Source organism: Natator depressus, chromosome 17 (assembly GCF_965152275.1).
Source record: "Natator depressus isolate rNatDep1 chromosome 17, rNatDep2.hap1, whole genome shotgun sequence".
In the NCBI taxonomy this organism is placed as follows: domain Eukaryota; kingdom Metazoa; phylum Chordata; order Testudines; family Cheloniidae; genus Natator; species Natator depressus.
This window is the reverse complement of record NC_134250.1, coordinates 5,014,256-5,038,460: the sequence shown is the minus strand read 5'-3', so window position 1 is coordinate 5,038,460 and position 24,205 is coordinate 5,014,256. Positions and strand designations below refer to the sequence as shown.

General features: G+C 40.6%; 2 protein-coding genes across 3 annotated transcripts in view; one reads left to right on the top strand and one right to left on the bottom strand.

Moving 5' to 3' along the window:
* The window catches only part of TRIM37 (tripartite motif containing 37), a 46,605-nt gene extending 29,649 nt beyond the window's left edge, over window positions 1-16,956 (top strand). Inside the window, exons 18-25 of one of the 2 annotated variants that reach the window (XM_074974980.1) lie at window positions 944-1,144; window positions 4,940-5,251; window positions 8,971-9,102; window positions 10,215-10,401; window positions 11,290-11,408; window positions 14,310-14,483; window positions 15,713-15,797; window positions 16,330-16,956. In XM_074974980.1, coding sequence (XP_074831081.1) covers window positions 944-1,144; window positions 4,940-5,251; window positions 8,971-9,102; window positions 10,215-10,401; window positions 11,290-11,408; window positions 14,310-14,483; window positions 15,713-15,797; window positions 16,330-16,333 — 1,214 coding nt within the window. In that variant the 3' untranslated portion in view covers window positions 16,334-16,956. The remainder of the gene's footprint in view (window positions 1-943; window positions 1,145-4,939; window positions 5,252-8,970; window positions 9,103-10,214; window positions 10,402-11,289; window positions 11,409-14,309; window positions 14,484-15,712; window positions 15,798-16,329) is intronic. The other variant, XM_074974981.1, reaches the window with a different exon arrangement.
* A 1,982-nt stretch (window positions 16,957-18,938) lies between these two features.
* PPM1E (protein phosphatase, Mg2+/Mn2+ dependent 1E) overlaps window positions 18,939-24,205 on the bottom strand; it is a 121,680-nt gene continuing 116,413 nt past the window's right edge. Inside the window, exon 7 of the mRNA XM_074974963.1 lies at window positions 18,939-24,048. Within this exon, the coding sequence (XP_074831064.1) occupies window positions 22,982-24,048 (1,067 nt within the window). The 3' untranslated portion in view covers window positions 18,939-22,981. The remainder of the gene's footprint in view (window positions 24,049-24,205) is intronic.

The window sequence follows — 24,205 nt, the reverse complement described above, 5'->3', positions numbered from 1 at the left end:
GCACTCATGATGCCAGTGCCCACAGATCACACCGCAATACTGCAGCATAGGTCTGTTGGCAGTCTTTAAGGAATGCTGATCTTCATATCCTTGCTCTCTCTTTTTCCCCTTTCAGTATAAACCTGTTGTGCCTTAGATCCAGTCTCTGTCATAACACAGGCAAATTATGCCTCTCTTCAAAACATTTCTTGTCAGGCATTTGAGGAGCCTGACTAATTTATTTAAGTATGGCATTAATCAGTTAAGAACAGGAGTGGAAATGGGGGTGTAATGTCTTTAGAATACAGTGTTATCTAAGGTTCTCTTCACCTGTCATTTTAGTGGTATTTGTAAATCTTGATGCAAAGAATGTGTGTAACCCATTCACTTTAAAAGGAGCCTCTCACTTTCAATTGCTTATAGTGCTTTTTCACTTTGAGTACCGATAATGCTGTTTTTGGTCTCCTGCTTTGGAAGGAAGCCTATTGGGCTGTCTAGTCTAATCTCCCAGATTGGACTCCAGACACAGTGACTGGGTCTCAGATCTCTTATGGGATTGCTAAACACTATGTAATAAGAACATTTCATAGCTCAAAGTAAGGCTCAATTGAAGATCTCCCTAGATCAGATAAAGAAACTCCTCATTTTTATGTTGGTGGGGTTTTGTTTTGTTTTTTAAATCTGTAGGAACAGTTAATGTTCTTTGTATTTGATGAAGTCAAATTCTGTTGATTTTTCCATTTTTCGGGCTGTTAGTTTATCAGTGTACTTTGTTTTTCTTCAGTGCTTTTAGAATCCGTACTTCCTTGTAACAAGATTGCTTTTCCTGAGATTTTTTGGAGTGCTTTTTCTATCCTTGAACTGTGTCAAGGATTTTCAGCTGCTCTGTTGTGAAATACAGAACCCCAGTACATGCAGACATAATGGTGTATATTTACTTTTCCCATGATGCTCTCTCTTTCAGGTAGTAGCCATGGCTATGCCAATGCAAGTGGCAGATCTTCAAGGCGGGGAGGAAGTACTTTAGGCTCAGCAGCCAGCAGCAGTTTACTAGACATAGATCCCTTAATTTTAATCCATTTATTGGACCTAAAAGACAGGAATGGGATGGAAAATCTGTGGGGTCTACAGCCACGCCCTCCTGCCTCACTTCTGCAGAACAGAGGTAAATGGTGCATTTAAATACAATTCTTCCATATGTTCCCTTGACAAGAAGTTAGATGCACATCAAATCTAAGTAATTTGTTAGAGATTTATTTAAGAACATAAGAACGACCATCCTGGCTCAGAAAAATGGTCCATCTAGCCCAGTATCGTGTCTAGCCAGTGCCAGCTGCTTCAGAGGGAATGAACAGGTAATCATCCCCTGTTGCCCATTCCCAACTTCTAGCAAACCGAGGCTTGGGACACTTCAGACTGTCATTTTGCATCCCTGTCCATCCTGGCTAATAGCCATTGATGGACCTATCCTCCATGAATTTATCTAGTTCTTTTTTGAACAATGTTATAATCTTGGCCTTCACAACATCCTGTGGCAAAGAGTTCCACACATTGACTATGTGTTGTGTGAAGAAATACTTCCTTTTATTTGTTTTAAATCTGCTGCCTATTAATTTCATTTGGTGACCCTAGTTCTTGTGTTATGAGAAGGAGTAAATAGCACTTCCTTATTTACGTTCTCCACATTGGTCATGATTTTATAGACCTCTATCATATCCCCCCTTAGTCGTTTCTTTTCCAAGCTGAAAAGTCCCAGTCTTATTAATCTGTACCTTTTCCAATTCCAATATATCTTCTTTGAGATGGGGCAACCAGATCTGCATGCAATATTCAAGATGTGAGCGTACCATGGATTTATACAGAGGCAACGTGATATTTTCTGTGTTCTTATCTATCCCTTTCCTAATGATTCTCAACATTGTTAGCTTTTTTGACAGCCGCTGCTCATTGTGTGGATGTTTTCCCAGAACTATCCACAATGACTCAGAGAGTTTCCATTAGCTTTGTCTGCATTGCCCATCATGAAGAGGGAATGGGGAAAGGCCACTGGATTCTGTCATTAGCTCTTGATGTATTTTCATAATTTCATAGTAGTCACTGTGTGCACCAAACCACAAAGTACTCTTTAATAGCTGCTTTCAGACTTAGAACTGCAGATGAGTATTGAGTCAAAAAAATTTCTGTGTGGGGGCAGGGACAGTGTCTGTTTAAAGATAACTCGGGGGGGGGGAGCGCGGTGCCTGAAGAGTAGTTCCAACTCCATGCACATCTTGTGTAGCTAACTTGGTATCTATGAAGAGAGTAATACCTTATCCTTATTTAGTACTCTGCTGTAGTAGATCAGTGCCAGATAAATAATGGATTTCCATCTGGAAAGGATTATGGTGCTATAGACAAAAACAGAACAAAATACGATATACACAGAGTACGGAATGGCTATTTCATCTTCTAAACTTTTAGCTGTTGGCTGAAAATGGAGCGATTGGAAGGATTACATAAGTTAGTGGGGAAGCTATTTCAGACATTTGAGGAGGCATGGAAGAAAGCACTCGAGAAAGCAGGCACAGGACACAAGTGGCAAGATCAGGTGGATTGTAAAGCCAAGAAGGAAGTGTAAGAGAAGTTGAGGGCAGTGATCATGATGGAAGGCTTGAAAAGTGAGAAGGCACTTGAAAAATAGTAGAGGCTGATGCAGAAACTCATGGAGGAAGAAACATGTACAGAATGTCAGAAAGGAAGAAAATAGTGGTCAGTTTTTGTGCTGATACTTATTTAATAACTTGGTTAGTATTTTGCATAAAATGTATTTGAGTTATAGTGTTAGGCTGATGTGCCCTAACCTTAATTTTGTGTGAACCAAAGGAAAGATAGATAGCAAGCTGTAAATGTAATTCTGTCACAGCTAATTATTGTTGAAGGTCAGATGTTCCTCTCCTTTGTTAGTGAAGAATCAGTAAATGAATCAAACCTCATAAATAGATTTAGCAGAGTTAACGTTTGTTTGGGGCTAATTGGCCCACAGCTAGAATATCTTATTTCAGGTCACTTTGAAATGACCATTTGTTGGCTTAATAGAGCAGAAGAGAAATAATAGTCCATCTGGTACAGATATATGCTCTTTCTCTTGACATGGTGATGGCATTTGCACTGTTCAATCTAAAGATAGGAAGTGAATGGTCTGAGTTTTGATAACTTTCAAATTTAGTCTTGTAGTAAAATTCATGCAGTGGCAAGCAGGGTTGTTCAGTCAGTTGTTCTTGTGGCAGAAAGTCTCTCTTCTTAGATTAACAAGATTTTCATAATGATGCAGAGCTTGATCTAGCTTCCAGACTGCAAAGGATATAAAGACAGTGTAGGGGTAAATAAGTCCTATGCAGTGTAGTCAGCTTTTAAAAAAACAAAACAAAACCCACTACCCTGAAGATTGGACAAAAGAAGCAGTTTGAAGCGGAGCATGAGCTACAGGTAATGCAAGGTTGCGTACTGTCAAGACTCTGCAGGTGCTGTCTAGGCTCTGCCTTGACTGAAGTAGAGAGACCAGGTGAAGTTACCGAAGAGATGGGATGAACTTTCACTGTTGGCAGTATGACCCAGACTGAGGCCTCCACGATAGTGTTGTGGTGGGTAGGGTCTCTGCTTCCTTCAGCCACTTACTGCATTTGGTGTGGTCTTTCTGTTTTGCTGAGATCCTTAAATACCTGACTTTGTTCCTGTAGCTTGTTCAATCACCATGTTGGAACAAGGCTTCTTTTATTTCCAGGGCTTCCTTAGTTTTGCCTCTGAGGGACTCAAAAGCCATTGGAGTTATAACTCTGAGCCAGTTGAATTTGCAGTGAGATACTTAGAATTCTGAAAGTGTAACATATAGAAGATTTCCAAGTTGATCTAATTCTGGCTAATTAACATAAAGACTCATGTAGATAGTATCTCTTAGAGCTGACCTGGGGCAGCAAGGGACCTAAGGGACTTCCTTTACTTCAGATTTCTCCTCTGAATTGTCAGTTAATGTGAAATGATTATAAAATTTATTCTTATATCCAAGAAATGCACTTGCCAACAAACTGATGAGCAGGTGAACTCAAACTTGTCCAGAGATATGAAAGGCTCTCCGTCGCCATGACTGGCGCACTAAGGGAAAGCAAAGCACCCAGCACGAAAGAACCTCTGCCCACTGTTCCCATTGAGAGAGCTGCTGAGAGCAGATGACCTATGTCACTAGAGCCCAGAGGAAGGGGATGGAGTTTGATTGTTAGATGAAATAGGATCATTCTGTGTTGGGCACCCATTTCTCTTTCACACATTAGAATAACTACAGGGGGCACTGTGTACACAACTGGTCTGAAACTTCTTTGAGCGTGTCTTCACTATACAAATTGGTGCTAGCAGTCTTATACGGAGTGGGTGAGGGTCCTGATACATGTTGTTGCATGTTGTCTTTTTGCCAGTGTGAACAGGAAAAAACGGTGCTATTCCCATTTTTTTAGGCAGTCTTGATTAACACTAAAATTGTTCCCTAACACTGTCCTGTTTTTCCATCTGCACTGGCAATAAAAAGTAACATGGATTTCTCCCTGCCCTCAAGGGAAACAGTACTATCACTGACTCTTTGCTCTTATCACATAGGCAGCCTTGTGTCTCGTGCTATGTTAAAGGGATTGTCAGGTGAAATTTGGGACAAATCTAATAAAAATGAAGCATTTAAAAATCTGAAACCAATAGAAATGTTCCAAGATTTTTAAAAGATATTTATGGAAACCGTTTAACAAACATCTTCTTGTAGTATTTGCAACCCAGTCCTTGCAGCAGTTTGCTAGTGCATGGGAGCTTGGATGTGAAACTGACACATCCTCTACAGATCCTTCCAGTCTTAATAATGAAAGAGTTTAAAGAAAAAGAAACTACTGATGGAGGTTACAAACATTTTTAACCTTCGTGTTCGTTTAACCTTTCCCTTGTAAAGCATCATCCTACTCTCTAAAAGACCGAGACCAGCGGAGGCACCAGGCAATGTGGCGTGTGCCACCTGACTTAAAGATGCTGAAGAGACTCAAAACTCAGATGGCTGAAGTTCGAAGCAAAATGTCTGATGTAAAAAACCAGCTGTCAGAAGTAAGAAGCAGCAATGCTGGTTCTTGTGAGGGGCAACCCAGCTTCCTCCCTGGTGATCAGGGGCCTTTGGCTGCCTGTGGAACAGAAAGCTGCAGCAAGTTACAAGAAATAGGAATGGAATTGCTGACAAAATCATCAATTACAAGCTGTTACATAAAGAGTTGTAAGTGTGGGGTGCGGGAGGGGAAGGGTTAAAGCTGTCACTTCTCTAGATGGCCATTGTGTAGACGGATACTGTATCTAGGTGTCTGGGAATAGAAATATTCAGCCTTTTTATAGTTTAAACTTTATAGCTGAATTTGTTTATAGTAAATATCTTTTGAGAGGCAGAAACATGAAACTCATAGGGATCTGGGGCAAAAATTGGGGATTGGCCCTGCTCTGAGCAGGGGGTTGGACTAGATGATCTCCTGAGGTCCCTTCCAACCCTGATATTCTATGATTCTATGTTTGATAGAAATTAAATGGCTTCTCTAGAAACTGGTTCTAACGTTTTCAGCAAGCGCATTGTAGTTATTAATAATATTCCAGAATGTGATAAGAATCTTTGAAGCCCACTGCAGATGATATTTACCTAATTTCACGTTGACCTTATGGACAGGTAGCATGAAGTTTAATCTTCTGTAAAGACAATTTTTGGTGGCAAAGGTTACCTGCAGACTATATGCAGATCACCTCTACATTTTGTCAATTTTGTTACTAAAATGTGACTGACCTTGCAAAAATCCAAGAAATCTCATAGAGCTCCAGAGAGTAATTTGTTCTCATAGCATGAGAATCTTTTTCTTCGCGTGTCAGTGTGAATCCCACAGTAGGTGCTTGTGTGAGAGATCGGAGTCTTTTGAATAGCAGTGTCACACACGTGTCCCCTGTGCCTCTTTATGCTCCCATACGAAAGTCCTAAAGGCCAGGGCAGCCGCAACTCTCCCTCAGTCCCCTCTTATTGCTCATGGCAGCAAGATGGAACCTAACAAGTGTCTGACCTGGTAGTTCTTAGCTCCGGCTAAAGTTCTCAAAATTCTTCACAAATCTTCAGAACTCTTCTGATCTACTGTTATACAACCTCTGTGAACACCTTTGACCCATCTAGATGGAATATTGATTGCCAGACACTTCTGTATGCTCCCTTGGTGTACCGGGATTCTCAGCATGGTGGATTTGAAACTTGTTGGCTTCAAGCTTGCATGTTCTGTGATGGACTAATTACTTTGAAAGATGGACATAGCAGGTGCCTCTTCTGTTTAGGAGAGTCATATATACTAAGTAGATGTTCGGTGTGCATATCGTTGATCACAAGAATGTGTAAGTCACATGGCCTGGGGTTGAAGCTTCATCTCCTGGAGCAATCTGTGAAGGCCTTTTCAGATCCTGAGGAGATGGCACCAGAGTCCTGACAGCGGACAAAACAGACTTCATCAAGCAGCCGTCTAGCAGACAAACAACTCCAAAGACCAGTGCGGAGAAGATGGCATTGCAAGATGGCAGTGCAAGAAAAGACCTGGCATCAGCACCAATGCCCCCAGCTCTGAAGCAGACTCCAGCTATGTTGCAGATGTTGGCACTAAAGCACACACTGTGATACTGAAGTCTGGTACTGAAGTCCAGCACCAAGAGGAGCCACTTTAGACAGTGCTCAGAGCCTTCCTACAAGAATAGACCATGTAAAGTTTCTGGAGACAAATCCACAAAGCCTTGCATGGGTCTGAGGGCTGATGTTGAGGAGCAGCCCGTGGCACAAAGGAAAACTCCTCCAGCACCAACTCAAGATTGGGTGTCGCACCGCTCAGCAATTATGCCCATAGCAGATGAGCCTCTGGATGAGCTAGGTCTGTAACCTGTATTGAGGCACCTGCTGGTACTGATACAGACCCTGGTACTGAAAGCGCCATCCATATTTCTCTGTACTACCCATAGAGGTGGTCTGTTCCTCCTCTCCATCACTGGTGCATACGTTCCCAACATCCTTAAGCAGAGAACCCTCTCCTCTACAATCTGTGATCAATATCCCAAAGAGGCCTACCTGCGCTCCCTACAGGACCTAACCACTATCCCAAAAGGAACGGCATTGGACTAGCCAATATCAAGCTAGCCAGTGATATCCCCATGACATGCCACCCTGTTGGGCTCACTGGGGTTTGCCGTGTCAGTGTGCTAGGGGCACACTGGAGAGCAGAAGTGTTCGCTTCCCCATCACCTTTCTGCCAGACAACAGGGAGGGCCATCAAGAACAAGCAGATCTGGGGGCTGAGGAACACCAATGTCCTGCTTTACCACCAAAAGACTTCTCATCCTTGTTGCCTGCTGAAGTTGTGTCTTCAGCATAACTTCAAGTTTTCCAAAAGCTCCTTCTGAGAATTTCGGACTCTCTAGGGAGGGCTGCATTGGAGAAATGTCGTAAATTTGATATTTTTGACAACTGAGTGTCCATTCAGAATTGCTCTTCCCATAAATGAGGGACAGCTTGACCTGGCTAAAGCCTTATGGCAGACACTGGCCCATGTACTAGATAGAGAAGCAGTATTAGGTTCCTTAAGCAGGTTTTGAGTTCTTTATGCCCACCCCAATCCAGGTTCCTTGGTTGAAGATCTAATTTATATTGGGATTTTATCTTTGAGCCACGGTCAGATTGTTCAATACATCATTTTACCTTTAAGCTGGTTTTCTTGGTAGCTATCATCTCAATATGGAGGGTCAGTGCACTTCAAGCCCTTACTCCTGGACCTCCTTATGCATCCTTTTATAGAGAGAATGTGATTCTAAATTTGTAATGTGGTTGGGGAGTTTCATCTAAATCAATCAATTAACCCGCCAGTTTTCTTCCTGAAATCATTCAGCACCAGGTGAGAGAAAGACAGGTACTTTGGGATTTTTCCAGAGCATTACTTTATTACATTGATAAGACTAAAGCTTTCCAGATGCTCTCTCCCCCTTTTCATGACTAGCTGGCTTGTCAAAAGGCTCTCTTGAGTGGATCCCACTCTGCAACTCCACCCATTATCAACTACTAGTCCACCTCTCCCTTCAGTTGTCAAGTTGCGCTCCACCAGGACACAGGCAGTGTCATCAGCCTGCTTCAGAAATGTGCCTGAATCTGAAGTTTGTAAAGTAGTGATGTGGAGCCAACCCACTGACTTTCAATGAAGATTACACCCTTTACATGGCAGCTAGGTCTGGTACTAAGTTTGGGAGAGCAGTACATCAATCCTTTTAACTAATGCAGCTGATGTTTCTTGCTCCCACCGTCGAAGGGGAGTACAGCTTGCCAGTCACCTACAGTGGGATCAGCACTAACACATACTTGGAGAGAACAATTTCTCACTCTGTAGTAACTGTGGTTCTTTGAGATGCTGTAGTTAGTGTGAATCCCATGACCTACCCTCCGTCTCTGCTTTTGGATTCCTCAGCTAGCATCTGCTTTAAATTGTGAGGGACCTGAGGGAGGGTTGGGGACTACTCCGCCTTTTACGCTCTCACACCTGGAACACAAGGAGATTTGGGCTGCATGTGTGGCCTCAACAGACACTGCTGTTGAAAAGACTCTGATCTCGTGCGCACATACAGTGGGTTCACACTAACAATCCCATCTCAAAAAATTAAGGTAACCGTTCCTGATCTGGACTCAGGATTATTATTGATTAAGCTAGTGGCTTCTTCTCCACATACCTTCACAACAGGAATAATATGTAATGAAAATCTTGAAGGAGTTTGAGAGATTGAGAGGGGGACAATGTGGTGGCTCCAAGAATAAAGGGGAAGAGAATGTCTAGCGCCTTTGCATCAGTTAGTTCCACTTCAGGCCAAAATAAAGATGGGATGATGCAGAGAATTGACTGGATGCCTAGGCAGTACATTCACACGCCTTTCGATTAAATATCTTTGCAGTCACGAGTAAGAAAAGTAATTCACCCAAAGCTACTCGTTCTGGAGCAGCAGGAAGCCTGTCTCTTCGAAGAGCAATGGACTGTGGGGACAATAATCTTCGCTCAAAGGGAGACTGCCAGACTTCCTCTGAAGGTAAATCTGAAATGTGGAAGTGCTTTAAATATGCTTTGGAATGCATCAGGGAAGAAGCTTTTTAACAGCATATCCTTGCTCATAAAGTTCCCGTCTTTGATTAAACTTTGTACATAAACCAGATACTATTTCCCCTAAACATGATTAACATTATTGCACCAATAACATTACACCCATTACACCATCTTACTAAGCCTTTGTGTCTAGCGTTCATGCTCAGTGTTCCTGGGACTTCCATTTTCTAACAGTAACCTGCCTATCTTAAATAGTTTTAATACCCTAAATTGGTGTTTGTAATATCTTGTACTTAATTACTACATTTACAAGCAAGTTACTGCTGAAACTTACCAGCCAGGGCTCAAATTCTTTGTTCTGTTTCCTCTAAAGGAAATACAAGAAAATTCTGCTTAAGTCCTTGTGAGACTTACTCCTGCACCATGTGGTAATAGAATTGGACATTATGGCCACCAGGAAAACTCTTACACTTTTTAGTGCAGCTCTACCAGTGGTAGCAACAGTGAAAACTGTAATGCAGCAGTTCTCAAATTGAGAATTGCAAATGGATGTGTATGTGTGGGGTGTTACAGTTCATGCTAATGGGATCCCAGGGAGAGGTCCCAGAATGGAAAGAGATTGAGAACTGCTGCTCTCGTGTATGCACATGGGAGCTAAATCATCTGTACCCTGTGGCTTTCACCATTGCTATCCCCAGAGGTGCTGCACCAGTGCAGAGAAACACCTCTATATTTTCCCTATTTAGACCAGCCACATAGATCCATCTCTCTCTATTAAAAAACAGATAATTTTCTGTATTAGTGAACCTGTGGAATTGCTGACATATGGGAAACTAATTTTCATAGTTCACACAAATCCAAAAGGTTCATCTATACTGGGAAATCTTGTAAGTGCTTTTTTGAACCTGTGCTACCAGAAGTGGAAGCTGTAGGTGGCTTTTCTGAACCTGTGCTACCAGAAGTGGAAGCTGTAGGTGAGAGATGTTTTTGGAAAGCACGCATTAAGTGATCCTAATTGCAAATGCTGCTCAGATGGTGACTTGAAAAATTTTGAAATGTTTCATAAGTGCCAATTATCTTCACCTTTTCTCTTCTTAGGTTCAATAGGAAGCTCAAAGTCTGGCAGTAGGCATAGCTCTCCCAGGTCCTTGACTAACGGTAATGCTCCTGATGCACTGCCTAAGCCAGAGGAAAAAGAGTGCGAAGGCTCAGATTCTGATGTGGGTGTTTCTGCTTTAAACGGCTTAACAACTGTGGAGAAGACAAGAAAAGCTGTCGCTTTGGGGTAAGTGCTTTTGTCACTGAATTATAAATGGAATATTCAAAATCAAGCCTTATATATCAAGGAACGTAAATTACTTTGAAGTCATTCACATTTTTCTGCTGCTCCCTTTGGACATTCAGCTTTGGCCCATAAGTGAGTTGTATGTCCTCATTTTTCTATTTAAAGAACTTTTTGAGGGTCGTAACAGCTCATTTTAACTAAAGCTGAAGCATCAGTAGCTGTAGACTGCCCATTTAGATTTGCCCATTTAGACTTGCAAGTCAGACTTTTGTCCGTTTTTCTAATATTTCCTACATTAATGTTCTATCCAACAGGATTTTACATCTAGTTTCCTTATATAGGAGAGGATATTTCACTGAGAATCCACCAGTCCTTTCTTTTCCTCACTTCTGATTTTTCTGTGCTTCTCCAAATACAGTTTATAGTTACGCAACATGTGTAGTAGTAGTTCTGGTTTTTTAAATAGCAGGCCAGTGAATGGTGGGCTGGGCTGGGCTGTGTCTTGGGTTTTTTGTGCAAACAGACAGTTATGTTGCATTCTGTGCTTGCTTTCTGTCATTTATGTGAGGCAATAGTATGACAGGGTAGGTTTAAGAAAACTTAAATGTACATGCTGTACAGAGGTATAAACTCCAGATGCTGAATGTGACATAGCATTGTGGGTCAGGGGAGGATACATTCTTTGGAGAGCATCAGTTATGTACTTTCAGATCTCAAAATGGAACCCTGTAAATATTCCAAATAACTTGAAAGTTGGAAGTTCCCAGAAGCATAGGAGAGGCTCCCCTGATGCTAAACTGCGTGTAACACTAGGAGGAGAAGCTGCCACCATGGTTGGACTTAATGCTTTAGGTGCTGATGCTGTTTTTCCCCCAACCCCATTTTAAGGTCAAATGCTAAAGGATGTCATACAGAAGGAACACAACCAACTGATCTAGAGAACAACTCAGAAACTGGGGAGCTACAGGCCATTCTCTCTGAAGGCACCTCAGTAGAGCCAGAGGAAGGTAAAGACAAGATCAAAGAAAATAAATGCTCAAATACTGTAGTGACACTTTTTAAAACGGGGTAGTTGATTATTTTTTGTCAAGGTCCAAATTTCTTGGTCAAGGTATGGTCAAGATCCAGACTCCAAAGAAAATAATAACAATAATGATGATAAATAAAAAGGTTTCGGGGTCAGTTCAAAAGCATCTACTGGTCTGGATTTGGCCCAGGGTCTGCCTATTGACTACCCCTTTAAAACAAGAGTGTTTCTGTAAACTACGTGAAAATCTGTTTACTTGGAGGGCTGAACTTATGTTGCAACATATGGTAGATTTTTAATGAATAAAAGGATGACTTCTCACGTGTATGACAGAGAGGTATGATGGAATTCAGAGAGCACAGAGAAACTTTCAAGGACTTTTTTTAGTTTACATTTCTGGTTTATTTTTCTACCTCTGGAGGCTGTTTTCATCTTAAAACTTAACTTTAGAGATGAGGTTTGGAAAATTACTAATTTCAAAGATGGATTGCACTTGTGTTCCTATTAAAATACAGTAAGAGACCTTATTGGGTATAAGGCTTCTGTTTGCAGGGGTAAGTCTGGTGGTGACTGGGACCATGTCTGCACTGGACCCCTCTTAAGTCTAGTTTAAATCGGGTTTTGCGGTATGCAAGGTCCACTACTTCCTCTGAAAATCAGAAGAAATCACACAGTTGTTGAAAACACATTCCTGTCTCTTTCACCTTGTCTTTCCATGTTGGAGAAAATATTGTTGACTTTCTTATTGATATTCCATGCAGAAGTGTTTTTCATATCTTGCTAAAACTCTGCTGCCTTCCACCCCTGCACTAATTTGAATTTCAATGACTGATGAATTGTAGCTCAAAGCCTATATTAAGGTGCCAGCATCCATCTCTATCTGCAGTGTGCAATATTGTGTAGGTGTTGGCATTTACAGAAGGTCTCTCAGTGACATAAAACTGAATTTCTTCTCTTAGTCACTGCAGCGTGATCATGATGTGTTCCTGCAGTTCTCCTGTTACAGGAGGAAGCATTAAGAGGAAAATGTTTTTTTTGTTTTTTTTTAAATAAAATATTTCATTGTTAAAACCCCAGGAAACAAATATTACAATTTATTTCCTTTCAGAGAGAAAAAATTGCAGAAGCATAACCATTTGTTTTCAGGTAGCTATGATTAGTTGTGAATTTTGAGAACTAGATCTTTCTTTGGGAGCATGTTTCATACCTACAAGCAAACCCAGTTTCTCCATCTGACTTCAATCTCAGGTCAACATGTTGTGCTTGTGCGTTTATACTGATGTAATTCCAGAACGTCTTCAGAGAAAAGGGTGGTTGAAGGGTTCATGTTTACATTTTTCTTAGTTGGCTCTGCTCAAAGATGACCGTGCCTAGAATTTGACCATGTGGGAATGAAGCTTTATTATGCTATTTTAAGAGCCCAGTCAACTTGTGGGCAAGGCAGCTGGAAGAGCACCTGGAATTGCTGTTTTCTCAGAACCATTTGCATTAAGTCTTGTGATAAGATCTTGTGAAATGAAGGGGTTTGGGCAGGGGGTGAAGTTATATGAAGAGTTGCGGAAATCTTACTACTCACTTAGTTGACCTGGGGTGTATGGGCAAGGAGTGGAACATCTTTGTCTGGGGGACTACGCTGCAAAACCATTGGCATCTTGTTAGTCAGCAGTGCCACTCAGTCCATTAGCTGTCCTCAGCAGCTTTCTACCACTAATCATTAAGGCTACATTTTAGTAAGAGGTATTTTTAGTAAAAGTCAGGGGAAGTAAACAAAAATGGTGTGGGTGGTGTTGGCATGTGGCCCGGGATCCCCGCTAGGGGAGCGGGGCTGGGGAGGAAGGCTGGGCGGTGGCATGTGGCTCAGGACCCCTGCTGGTGCTGGGGCGGAAGGGTTGGAGGGGCTAGCAGGCTCCCTACTGGGCTCCGCATAGCTCCCTGAAAGCAGCTGGCATGTCCCTGCAGCTCCTAGGTGGAGAGAAGGCCAGGGCAGCCCTGTGCACTGCCCCCATGATGAGCTCCTGCTCCGCAGCTCCCATTGCCTGGGAACCGCAGCCAATGGGAGCTGCGGGGGCGGTGCCTCCAGGCAAGGGCAGTGTGTAGAGCCCCCTGGTCCCTCCGCCAAGGAGCTGCAGGGACATGCTGCCACTTCTGGGGAGCCCCCCCCCCCCCCCGAGGTAAGTGCTGCCCTGCACCCTGAGCCCTGTCCCACACCCAAACTGCCCCAGCAGCAGCTGATGCGACTGGCCTAGGAGCTGCCTGATCCGCTCTGCAGCGGCTGGCTCCGGGGCTGCCCGAAGTCTGAGGTCACGGAGCCTTACTAATCATTAGTTTCAAGTAGTGGCAAGACAAGTGGCTGTCTTCATTTGAGAAAAATAGGATGGGATATATTTGTAGGAAAATCATGTTGTGTGTTTTTGACCTCTGAATAGGAAAGTTAACCCGATTGCAGTGTGCTGCTGCTTGGAGGAGTTGGCCTGTAAGTCTGCTTAAAAGGCCATGACATGTCTTAAAACTACTAAAAAACATTCGGCCTTCGGTTCAGGTACACAGTGGTCTATTGAAGCATTGGTAAGAATGAGGAAAGCAGCTAAAACAGAAAGGAAATGCAGTTATACAAGTTCACACTTACACCGTTTAGTTGGATTTTTATAGGGTTGCTCCTTTGAATTAAGTCTCCATTGAATAAGATAACCACACTGAGAACATCTTTAAAACTGTTCCCCGAACATGTTCTGCTATTGATCTCTTAGTGCTTTTGTAAAGAAGTTTACACACTGCTCACTTTATCTTGTTCTCCTGCCAAGCCCGAGAATTTCACGTTGGTGCATCTTGGGAAAGAAAGGAAGCTGAGAACTTTATGGCTACAGGAATCTCATTGCAGCAGGTTCTCCTTTGCTCTTTGCAGCTGGGCTATGTCAGAAGCACGTCCTTCACCTCCTGCCAGGCATGAGCAGTGATAGTGACATTGAATGTGACACAGAAAATGAAGAGCAGGAGGATGCCTCATCCACCTCAGATGCGTTTAATCATGCCTTTGATGTCCAGCCCTCAAGTGAAGGTAGAACAATTATATTGTGCAATCAGGGGCAGCTTTCCAAATGCTACTCCTGACATGGTTCTTGTGGGTAAAGGATACTGTTCGGGGCTAAGTTATTCCCAAAACTGTACAAGTCTTAGTGCCAAGTGAAGGCTTCCAAATATCAGTTGTTGCTTGAGATCTCATTTTAAAATGGAGGTAAAGAAAGCGGGAGTGAATTTTTCCTAACATTGAGATCTAAGACAGGACCAGTCTCCCAGCAGAAGTCCCCTTGCTTGAGTTATTTCAAAGTGGACTTGATTAAGCACCAGAGAGTAGACTACATGACCTAACAGGTTTCTTCCATCTCTTACTTGCCCCTGCCCAAGGCTGAAAGCCACAGAACAGGTGTAATGTTATGGCATTGTGGGCAGGATGCAGAGAGCATCTGCTGAGTACAGCAGGTCCTGCGGTCACTGCAAAGCTGTGGTATCAGAGTGGTGAGCTGGGGAAGAGGCATGGGAACCTGTGGCTTCAGATTCACCATCCCAGTTGTGAGTAAAGGATACAGCTGCTTTGGGGGCTACAGTAGCAGCCAGCATGTAGGTTGTAGGATTGACTCTGTCCTCTGCATAAAATCTGACTGGCTTTGGGGCAGAAGAGTGGATTTTGGCCCCAGTTATGAAAATTCTCAATTTTCATTGCAGAAAATAACAGTAAATGAGTGGTGGTAGCCGAAATGTCCCCTAGTGATGAGTTTGCATCTGAACTGACAGTAAACTGCTTTTGAATACTTTAGCTCAGTTTTAAAAGGACTGAAAGTGTCTACCATCTTGTGCTGTGAAAATGTTCAAAAACCTCTTAAAGGGTACTTGTAAAACCTTTACATGATTGCTAATTCTAAATAAATTTTGGTTAATGGTTTGGAATAAATGCCAACAACAATATTAATAATCAGTAGAAGATCAGTGTCTTATTCTGAATTAGTAGTTTACTACAGAACTCCACAGCATAACACTGAATGTTACATTGCTGACTCACAAGAAAACTGAAACCACCACCAATTTGTACTCCACCATCATAGTTTTAAAATTGTAGAGCAGACTAATTCAGAATAAAGGTTCCAACTTTGTATCTGTCTTTCATCTGTTAAGAATCAAATCTTAATCTCTCAAAGAATTGCTGATTATAGATCTCATTAAATTACAGATTTTTAAATTTAACTGGTTTGGCAGCTCAGTCTTTAAGGATGCCATATAATTGTTTTTCAGTATTAGAGCTGTGTTCAGTTTTTTCTGAAGGTGATCAAATAGGTCCTGAAGACCTCAGCTTTGGTACCGGAGAGGACAATGCAAGGTAATTGCTAAAATAAGAACATTGACTTAATGGCAGTTAACTTGACCCAAGTCTTATTGCAGTTTGGTTTGATAGTATATAAAAAGGTCAAATCCAGATAAAGTTTTGCTGTGTCAAGAAACTGACACCTCCATCTGAAATACTCTGTGTGATGCCAGTGCTCATTTACATGAAGGATATAAAGATGGAAGGGCATTATGTAATAACTAATATCCTACAACTTGTAAATACATCCCACTTTCCCATTGCTGCTGAAAGTAGATGAGATCCTGCTTCAGTTCCTTGATTTACTTAAAACGTCAAGACCTGTTAACTAATCTGCTTTGTCCGTAATGCAATTGCTAGAGGTAACATAGCACCAAGGCAGGGCTGATCCAGGGGGTCATTAATTTAGTATTTATGTACTTATCTTGGGAATTTTTAGATTTAAGTACCCTAAATCCTTTCTAATCCATAAAATTTATAATAGCGCTACTACTATGGGTTCTTTTTAATGACTGAGATTGCATATGAACTGTCTCTTTTGGGCTAGGTAGAGGATTGGCTTGTTGACTGCAGAAGACTTTGAAGAGTTGGATTAACACTAGCCTGCTTGTGTCCCTGAGAAGAGGCACACTTCATAATGCTTATTTATTCCATCTGTATTTTTCTCGTAGGGTGTGCACACACTCCATTGTGCTGAATATAAAAGATTATGTAGTTCTTCCATGGCTGTTTTAAACCTGTTAATAGGGCAAGTTGCCCTATGAAAAAACTTAGCAAGACTGTATTCTTCATGGCTTTGGCAGGTTCAAATGCAGATTCTGAACAATGTTCAAAAGGTGCTAGAGCCTTGTTCACATTTGTCTCTTTATCATACGATTGAAGCAGAGAATGTTGGGGAATAGCCTTCCGTTTTTATTATTAATGGTATGAAAACATTGTAGTTGTATTCATAGGGATTTAAGCTATTTTAAAGGTAGGGAGAAAGTGGCCTGCACAAGAGTGAGTTTGTGTTTTTTCTTCAGTCTCTAATTTGGACCAACTGAGAACATTGTTGCCAAACTTTTTACCACTGTGTGTTGCATTTGAGCAGCTAAAATGTTTTGTGAAGCTATAATGAAAGCTGAATAACTGGCTAGTGAAAAAGCATGAATAAGTGTATAAATGTTAGTTGTGTTCTTGTCTCATCTGACTGTACTTGCTGAAACATTCGTTTTGTATGTAATGTTCCCAGTGTTTAAGTGCGTACAAATCATATAGTTTAGTTTAAAACTGTTTGCACTTTTTGTTAATAAAATGAACATTGAAATACTGTGTGAAATTATTTTGTAGGGACAGGTATGATTGCAGATGCTGATGGGAAAGAAATATGCTGCTACCTCATTAGAGTTCAGTCTGGGTTTTTTTAAATCTACATTCTAGTGGTGCTGAACCAGTATGTTCGGGCCACAATCTGCTCCAAATGAAACACTGTGTGACTTCCACAACCAGTAGTCCTTAGGCACTCCCTCATGAACCAAATCTCTACTATAATGTGGATTTCTTTAGTCATTGTCTTGAGCTTGACTGCAGTGTTGTTCACTGTATCATCAGTTTGTGTATCAGTGTTCTAGGCTCTCTCAAATACAGTACTCATCAGATAGTAGGCTGTGTGAAGATGATGTAGGTAGAAGCATTCATTTTGAGTAGTTTGAGCTCTCCCATTCTGTTGAATTTTAGCCTTGGCTTAAGTGCTTTTGAATTCATGTTAAGGTGTATTTGATTTAACCCTCTTTCACTGGTTTTGCTAACTGGGCATTGCCTCCCATCCTGATTCAGGAGCAGTCCAAGTTGATTCTAAGCATGTGAGACTTGGGGGAAATAAGTTGACTCCATGTCTCATGTAGGTCTTTGGTTATTCCAGTGTTACAGGGCCCCAGAAACCCATACTTTGTTCCCTATGTGTCTTGCTAATACCAGCTTTCTCCAAATTCACTAGCAATTATGCTGCCGCTTTTATGGATCCAAATCACTGGTCTGTATTCTCATGCATCGAAGTATCAAAGAGCTGAGTCCTTTGTGAACTTTGGCCGAGTCCAGAACCATGTCTCCTGCTTGACAATTTAGAAATGAGGACCAACAGCCACCACTGGGGCCATGGGAGAAGCTGATTATTTAAAAGGTTGTCCTAGGTGCTACACTTTCAACTAGAAGCTCTTTACTAGGAAAGGGTCCTGGGGAGAGAGCCTGTTCTTGGATTAAAAATGAAAGCTAGGTATCTACACTTATTTCCTGGAAAAATCTTAAACAGCAAAAAAACTAACCCATTTGAGCAGCTATATAACTCCCTCTCCACTTGTGATTTTTATAGTTTCCTAGGAGTGGATAGTATTCTTTACTCCAGTTTCATAGTGAAACTGTCATCTAGAAGCTTTTGCTTATGTACTGTTCAATACAACTGAGTGTGAGGGACTGGTGCATTTTAGTTGAAGTGTTAAGACAGCTTGTGAAAAATGCTCAGGCAGCTAGTTTACCAATCATACAGCAACTAGTGCCAGGTCTGCAGGTCATTAGAGCCCAGAATCATCTGTAGTCCTTGAAGCACTGTGGAAAATTTAATGCTAACAGCAATGTTTAAAAAATACAGGGCACCTAGAAAAATGTAGGCTTGAAGTATGCAACTGTTGCACTTCCACTAATGGGCTATTGCTGAAAATGGCACAAAGTCAGCTGTTACAACTAAAGGTCATTCAAATTCTGCACCTCCCTTTCTTTGTTATAAAATAGATAAGAGAACAGTCAATATGTGGCTCCCCTAGAGAGAGGTAATAAGATACCAATTAAGGTACAGTTTAGGGAGCTACAACCTTAAAGCATTTATACAGCCTACTCCAAATTCTAGATTTGCTTAAATTGAAGCACAGTGGTCAGATGCCCCTGCTTGCTAGTCTGCATGTCACACTCAGATGCATTTTTAGTAGTAGGTAAAAGCAGCTTAACCCTAGACTGAGAGCATCAATTTGAATTCTAAACAGTAAAATCCCATTAGACTACTGTACAGAAGCAGCTTAGCACAAGGAATGTGAGTTTGATATTTGCCTTTAAATAAGTAGACCATTTAAAAATGTTTTAAATTGTTTTATTACGATATTGATAAAATTTCAACATAGTCCTTATCCGTAAACATTAAATAAAATATGGATGACTATTACATGGATTACAACTGACCTCATGAGCTGTAGAACAAGGTTGCAAATGGAAAGATCCTAACACTGTAGCATAAAAATGATTAATTTACTCACTTCATAAAGAACATATCAGAACTTTCATGAACAAGAGAACACAAGTATCTCTCAACTGAAGCACCTAGTGTAGGAGCTGGCACCACCCCTGGAGCTCTCAAAACAAGTTACTACTTTGAGAAGAAGACAGGCTCAATCTCTGCCAACCTGCCCTAGTCCGTTTCAGTTTCTCCTAATTTGAAAGTAAAGAAATGCAGCAAAGAAAGATGTAAGTAAAAGAAAACACATGCAGTCAATGTGTAAATACTTAAACGAAATCTTTGTAGGGTTTTTTCTCTCTGATGTTTTAATGCTGGCAGCTAGTCTTTTAAGCCTGATTAACAATGACTGGAAAAGGACATGAACATTTAAGTTAGAGGTTGCATTTATGTTTCACTATTATTTATTGCATGCTATAAGGGTAGAAAGTTTTATTTGCTGTTGCAGAGTTATGATCCAAAGAAAGATTGCCCTAAATTGTAGGCATGAACAAAGCTGTAGTATCCCCTTTAATGGCTTTGTCTATGTGACTAGTGTTGAATGAGTGAATATACTGTGCTAAAACAGCCACTAATTTAGATCAATCTTTCTCAGTGCTACAAGAGGATTTACTCTATGGCAGGTAGGATAGCATTGTGGACTTGAACTACAGCAGTCTCATCTGTAAACACTGAATTTCTTGTACCTCATGTTTATCTGTCCATAACACAATGCATTTTTCACTGACTGTGTTCCAAAAATGGAGCAGAGTTTGACAATGTACCACTATAAATGTGGTATAAGTTAAAATCTGCTTTGACATTGTCCTTAAATGTTACACTGCAGACTAAACTAAATAAATAGTGAATTATTTTAACTTGCAAGGACAATTGACGGCACTTCTAGGTAAAGAAAAGTTATTTACATGTTTCCACTCACCTTTAGTGCAAATTGAAATGGGTTAACAGCTCCCTGGTCTGGTGCTATACTGCTCTCTGCAACAGCAGACATTCCTCAAGAGTTGTACATTTAAAAAGTGTACACTGGAAACTATTAGAGCGGGGGATTAAATTAATCCCTTTAAAACTCACAGTGAATAGCATACCAGTGAGTTCTGAACAGCTTCAGACAAAAAGCCTGAAGTCCATTTCTCAAAACCAACACAATTTTCACTACCTACCTTTTATTCCTGCAAAGCATGTTTAATAGGTAAACTGAAACTGATGCAGATTGTGTTAACTTGAAAAAGGGATACTTCAGCTCTTTATTGGAAAGGTTATACAAATTTTATCACTACTAAGATGCACAATAAAATTACAAAACACAAGTCACAGACTGAATCTTAGAATTAACAGTTAAATACATTTATATAGATACTTTTATATTTGTCTATTTTTTTTTTACATTATCACCAGATAGACGATCAAAATACAAGATACAGAACATTTAAATACCATTAGTTAGAGGGGAACTTATTGCTTACGTTAGCAAGCAGCAAATAAGGGCACCAGATTTTGAACTGAAGAGAACTACTTCCTATCACCAGTGGCATTAAGAGAAAACACTGCGTTTCACAAAGCACTGCTTTTTTGTCTAGTGTGTAGAATCAAGAGCAGCATATATCAGACCAATAACCACTACTTTTATATGTATTATAGAATTTTAAAAGACTTACCTTACAAATGAATCTATCTACTCTAAATGAATATAGTGAAGAAATGAATACTTGCTATTTATACAATATTTTGCACCGGACCACACAGGAACTATGATGGCAATTTCCCTCCTAAATGGTCTGAGAAGCAGAATGATCATTTGTGAATCCACACCTAAAGAACTACACCCTTGACAAGAGAGCATACACTCACTCCAGTACTTTTCAACCAGTCTTTCACATTGGGAAGTTCTATCATCCATAACTTTATCTTGACATATTTACTTAAACAAGGAATTGCACTTACATCACCTTCCAATAAAAGTACAACTATCAAACAGAAGAGACTTTCAATGCATCTTCTATACTAGTGTGAGAAGTTTAAACAATGAAAAGGCAACAGCAAGATGCCCAAAATTGCATACTTTAGTATTGTGTGGCTTCTCAAATTTCCTTAGTAAATCTGATTAGAAACATACAATACATCTGAAGAGAATGTTAACATCTAAGGCTTTTTAAGATGACAAATGTACAAGTCAATGACTCAATTATATTTATGGTTTTAAAAAACTGCAAAATAATTACAGGAATCTAAAACCACACTTCAACTCCTGTTTGCTTATAGCTTTTCACTATTTCATCAAATGTCTTTTAAAAGACAGACTTAAAGAGCAAGCTGAGATCAGCAAAGTTCAAGTCTTATGGTTTCAAATAATTTAGACTCTCCTAACTACTTAACATTTAAATATTTTAACAAATTCTAGCTAACAGGCTGATTTTTAAAGTGTTACTGCTAAGATTGAGTGGTATATTAAATCACTGCTAAAATTAAATGCTGTGGGAGAATTACATTTTATATTCATACCAGTGCCAAATGAGTATTCTCATCGTTAGTTATTGTGGCAAATAATAGTGGCAGGATGCCTAATATGTTGTCTGATGCATTCAGCTGGAACAGTTTTAAATTACTTTTGTGTTCTAATTAACTATTCCTTTAAGTGTGTAAGACATCACCTCAAGGATAGGTTAGTGGGTGGTGGTTGTTTTTTAAATAATGCTATTGCTCACTGGGATAAACAAATGGGCACCCCACATTTTTCATCTCTGCAAATCTAAATTGGTTGGAGCAGAGCTCTGGATTGTCAGTGCATTTTACGATCTCAGCTAAACAAAGCAACCACCCTCATTCATCTACATCTCCAGCATTTCCATTCACTTTGGGTTACTATAGCAGTCTCACATCCATTTTCTGACTCTATCGGGAACAACAAGAATTCAGTAGTAGTGATGTCACACTCACTCCAGCATTTTATCAGCCCTAAAAACTTCCAGTTTATTTTAAATTATGCCCTTGCAGCCTAGAAACTAACCTAAAACAAAATCCTGATCAAATTGTTTATTATTCTTAACAAGCAGTTCTACAGCATGATCAGTTTAGTGACAGCATATTGTACCCGGACATCGTCTCAGACTGAGTTTCTTTCAACACCTGAGATGAAGGTGTGATGAGGATCTCATACCAATTAACCACAGTCCTGTTAGATTAAAGCCAGTTGACAACAGCCTCCTAAACTGACTGACTAATAAAAATGCCACTAAAAGCACCAAAAAGTTATGAAATCCCCCCATACTGTGTATCTAGCCATAGGGAACAATTTTTTAAAAAAATACAAACACTTTTTTTCATATTCCACATTATATGTTACAGGAAATAATAGCTAAATCAATTGTATGTACCTTAGTCTGAGAACAGAGTAGAGTTTACAGCATGAATCTCTCCGTTCCTAAATTACCTGTTAATACCCTGTATGGCTTTTAGTCTTTTACCTGCAAAGTGGATGGTTTTCTATAGATTTCTCTCAATATTAGTCTAAATAAACAAAGGAAAAAAACATCACCTGGACTTCTGTGGAAACTCTAACCCCACCCTTTACAACATTTGGCATTCTAAAACAGGGTAGCGTTAAAAAAATAGTGCTCCATAGACTTATCTCAGGCAGGTTCAACTTTATTTTCAGCTGCATTTTTTTTCAACAGTTTCTAACTGTGTCTATTCACCTGAGCCAACTAACCAGCTTGTCTAGTGAATGAGAATATAGATACTTACGTGCATGTGTTTGTGGGGGTGTACTTAGATAGAGTGGCATCACCAGCAGTTTTATTGTGACAAAACTATTTTTTTTAATTCCTTCGTCTATTTACATCTGAGCTGAGTTTTACAGGGAACCTTAACACAGATCTAAAATGCTCACCTTTTATTCTGGGATTGACTAAACTAGTTGTCTGAAGGGGGGATACAAGGAGGATGGTTATATTTTGCAGCTCTGATAAAGGTATGGATCTGGTGTATAATTACTCTGTCTTAGACTCAAGAGCATATTCTCACCATAAACTTTGTGACTATTCATCCTCCACCACAGAGAACTTCTTACCAACATCCTAATTTTACTGCCACTTTGGACAGGTAAGGACGGACCTAATCCTTCCATATGGGAAGGTTTGTGAGCAAAGAGATATGTGTGAAACTTTGGTTTGAGCCTGGCTCCACGTCCCCTCTTTGCATTGTAGAAGCGAGAGAAAGCAGAGACTCTTTTCCCCAAGGATCTGAATTGTTCCTTTTCCAATCCAGAAAAGCGTGGAGATAAACCCCCCATTCTGTAAATATGCTGCCCTATGGACCTCAAACTAAGAGAAGCAAAATATCCCCTTGGATCTGTCAGTTCAGACACTGAAGATGCTGTGCTTTTTGGAGATTCATTCTTCACTGTTGAGCCATTAACCAAATTGACTCCCTTTGGTAGGCTAGGACTAAACACTTGAACTGGTAACAAATGTTTGGCATTCTGAGGTTGGCTTGCTTCTGTTTTCATCAGGTCTAAATAGCGCTGGTCTTCAAACAGGTTAATTTTGGACCCTATGCTCAAGCTAGTTCTATCGGTGAAGGAATCCACTCGCCCATCATACCCTAGATCTGCAGGCGCTGAGCACTGGTGTTGAGGCCAGGGCCGTTTGCAATCTCCATGGTTTTCTTTATCTTCCCCACTATCTTCTTGTCCTCCTTGAAAAGAGTTCTCTGTCCAGTCTGAGTCCTCACTAACATTTACTGCTGTGTTCATGTCCCTGAGAAATACTACAATGACAGTGATGTTGTCACTGGAGCCAGCATCTCGTGCTGATGCCACTAATTTGTGTGCCACCATGCTGCTATCTCCATTATTCTCCTTCAGGTGGTCAGCCACCACCTTCACTGCCTCATCAGGATTTACTGTGTCATAGAAGCCATCGCAGGCTAAAATGAGGTAGTCTTCAGACCCATCCAGTACGGTGGAGGCAGAGTCTGCATCTCCACAGATATATGGCTTGTGCTCAGCATCCCCTGTGGAAAATGGAAAGCAAAGATATTTCAAATCTCAGGTTTTTGATTGGCATGTTGAGCGATAGGTGGCATCCTGGAACCCTTTTATTTATTCTCAGACAAGGAACCAATTATTCTTTTCCCTAAATTTAGAGGAGTCTCTTGGAATAACAGGCTA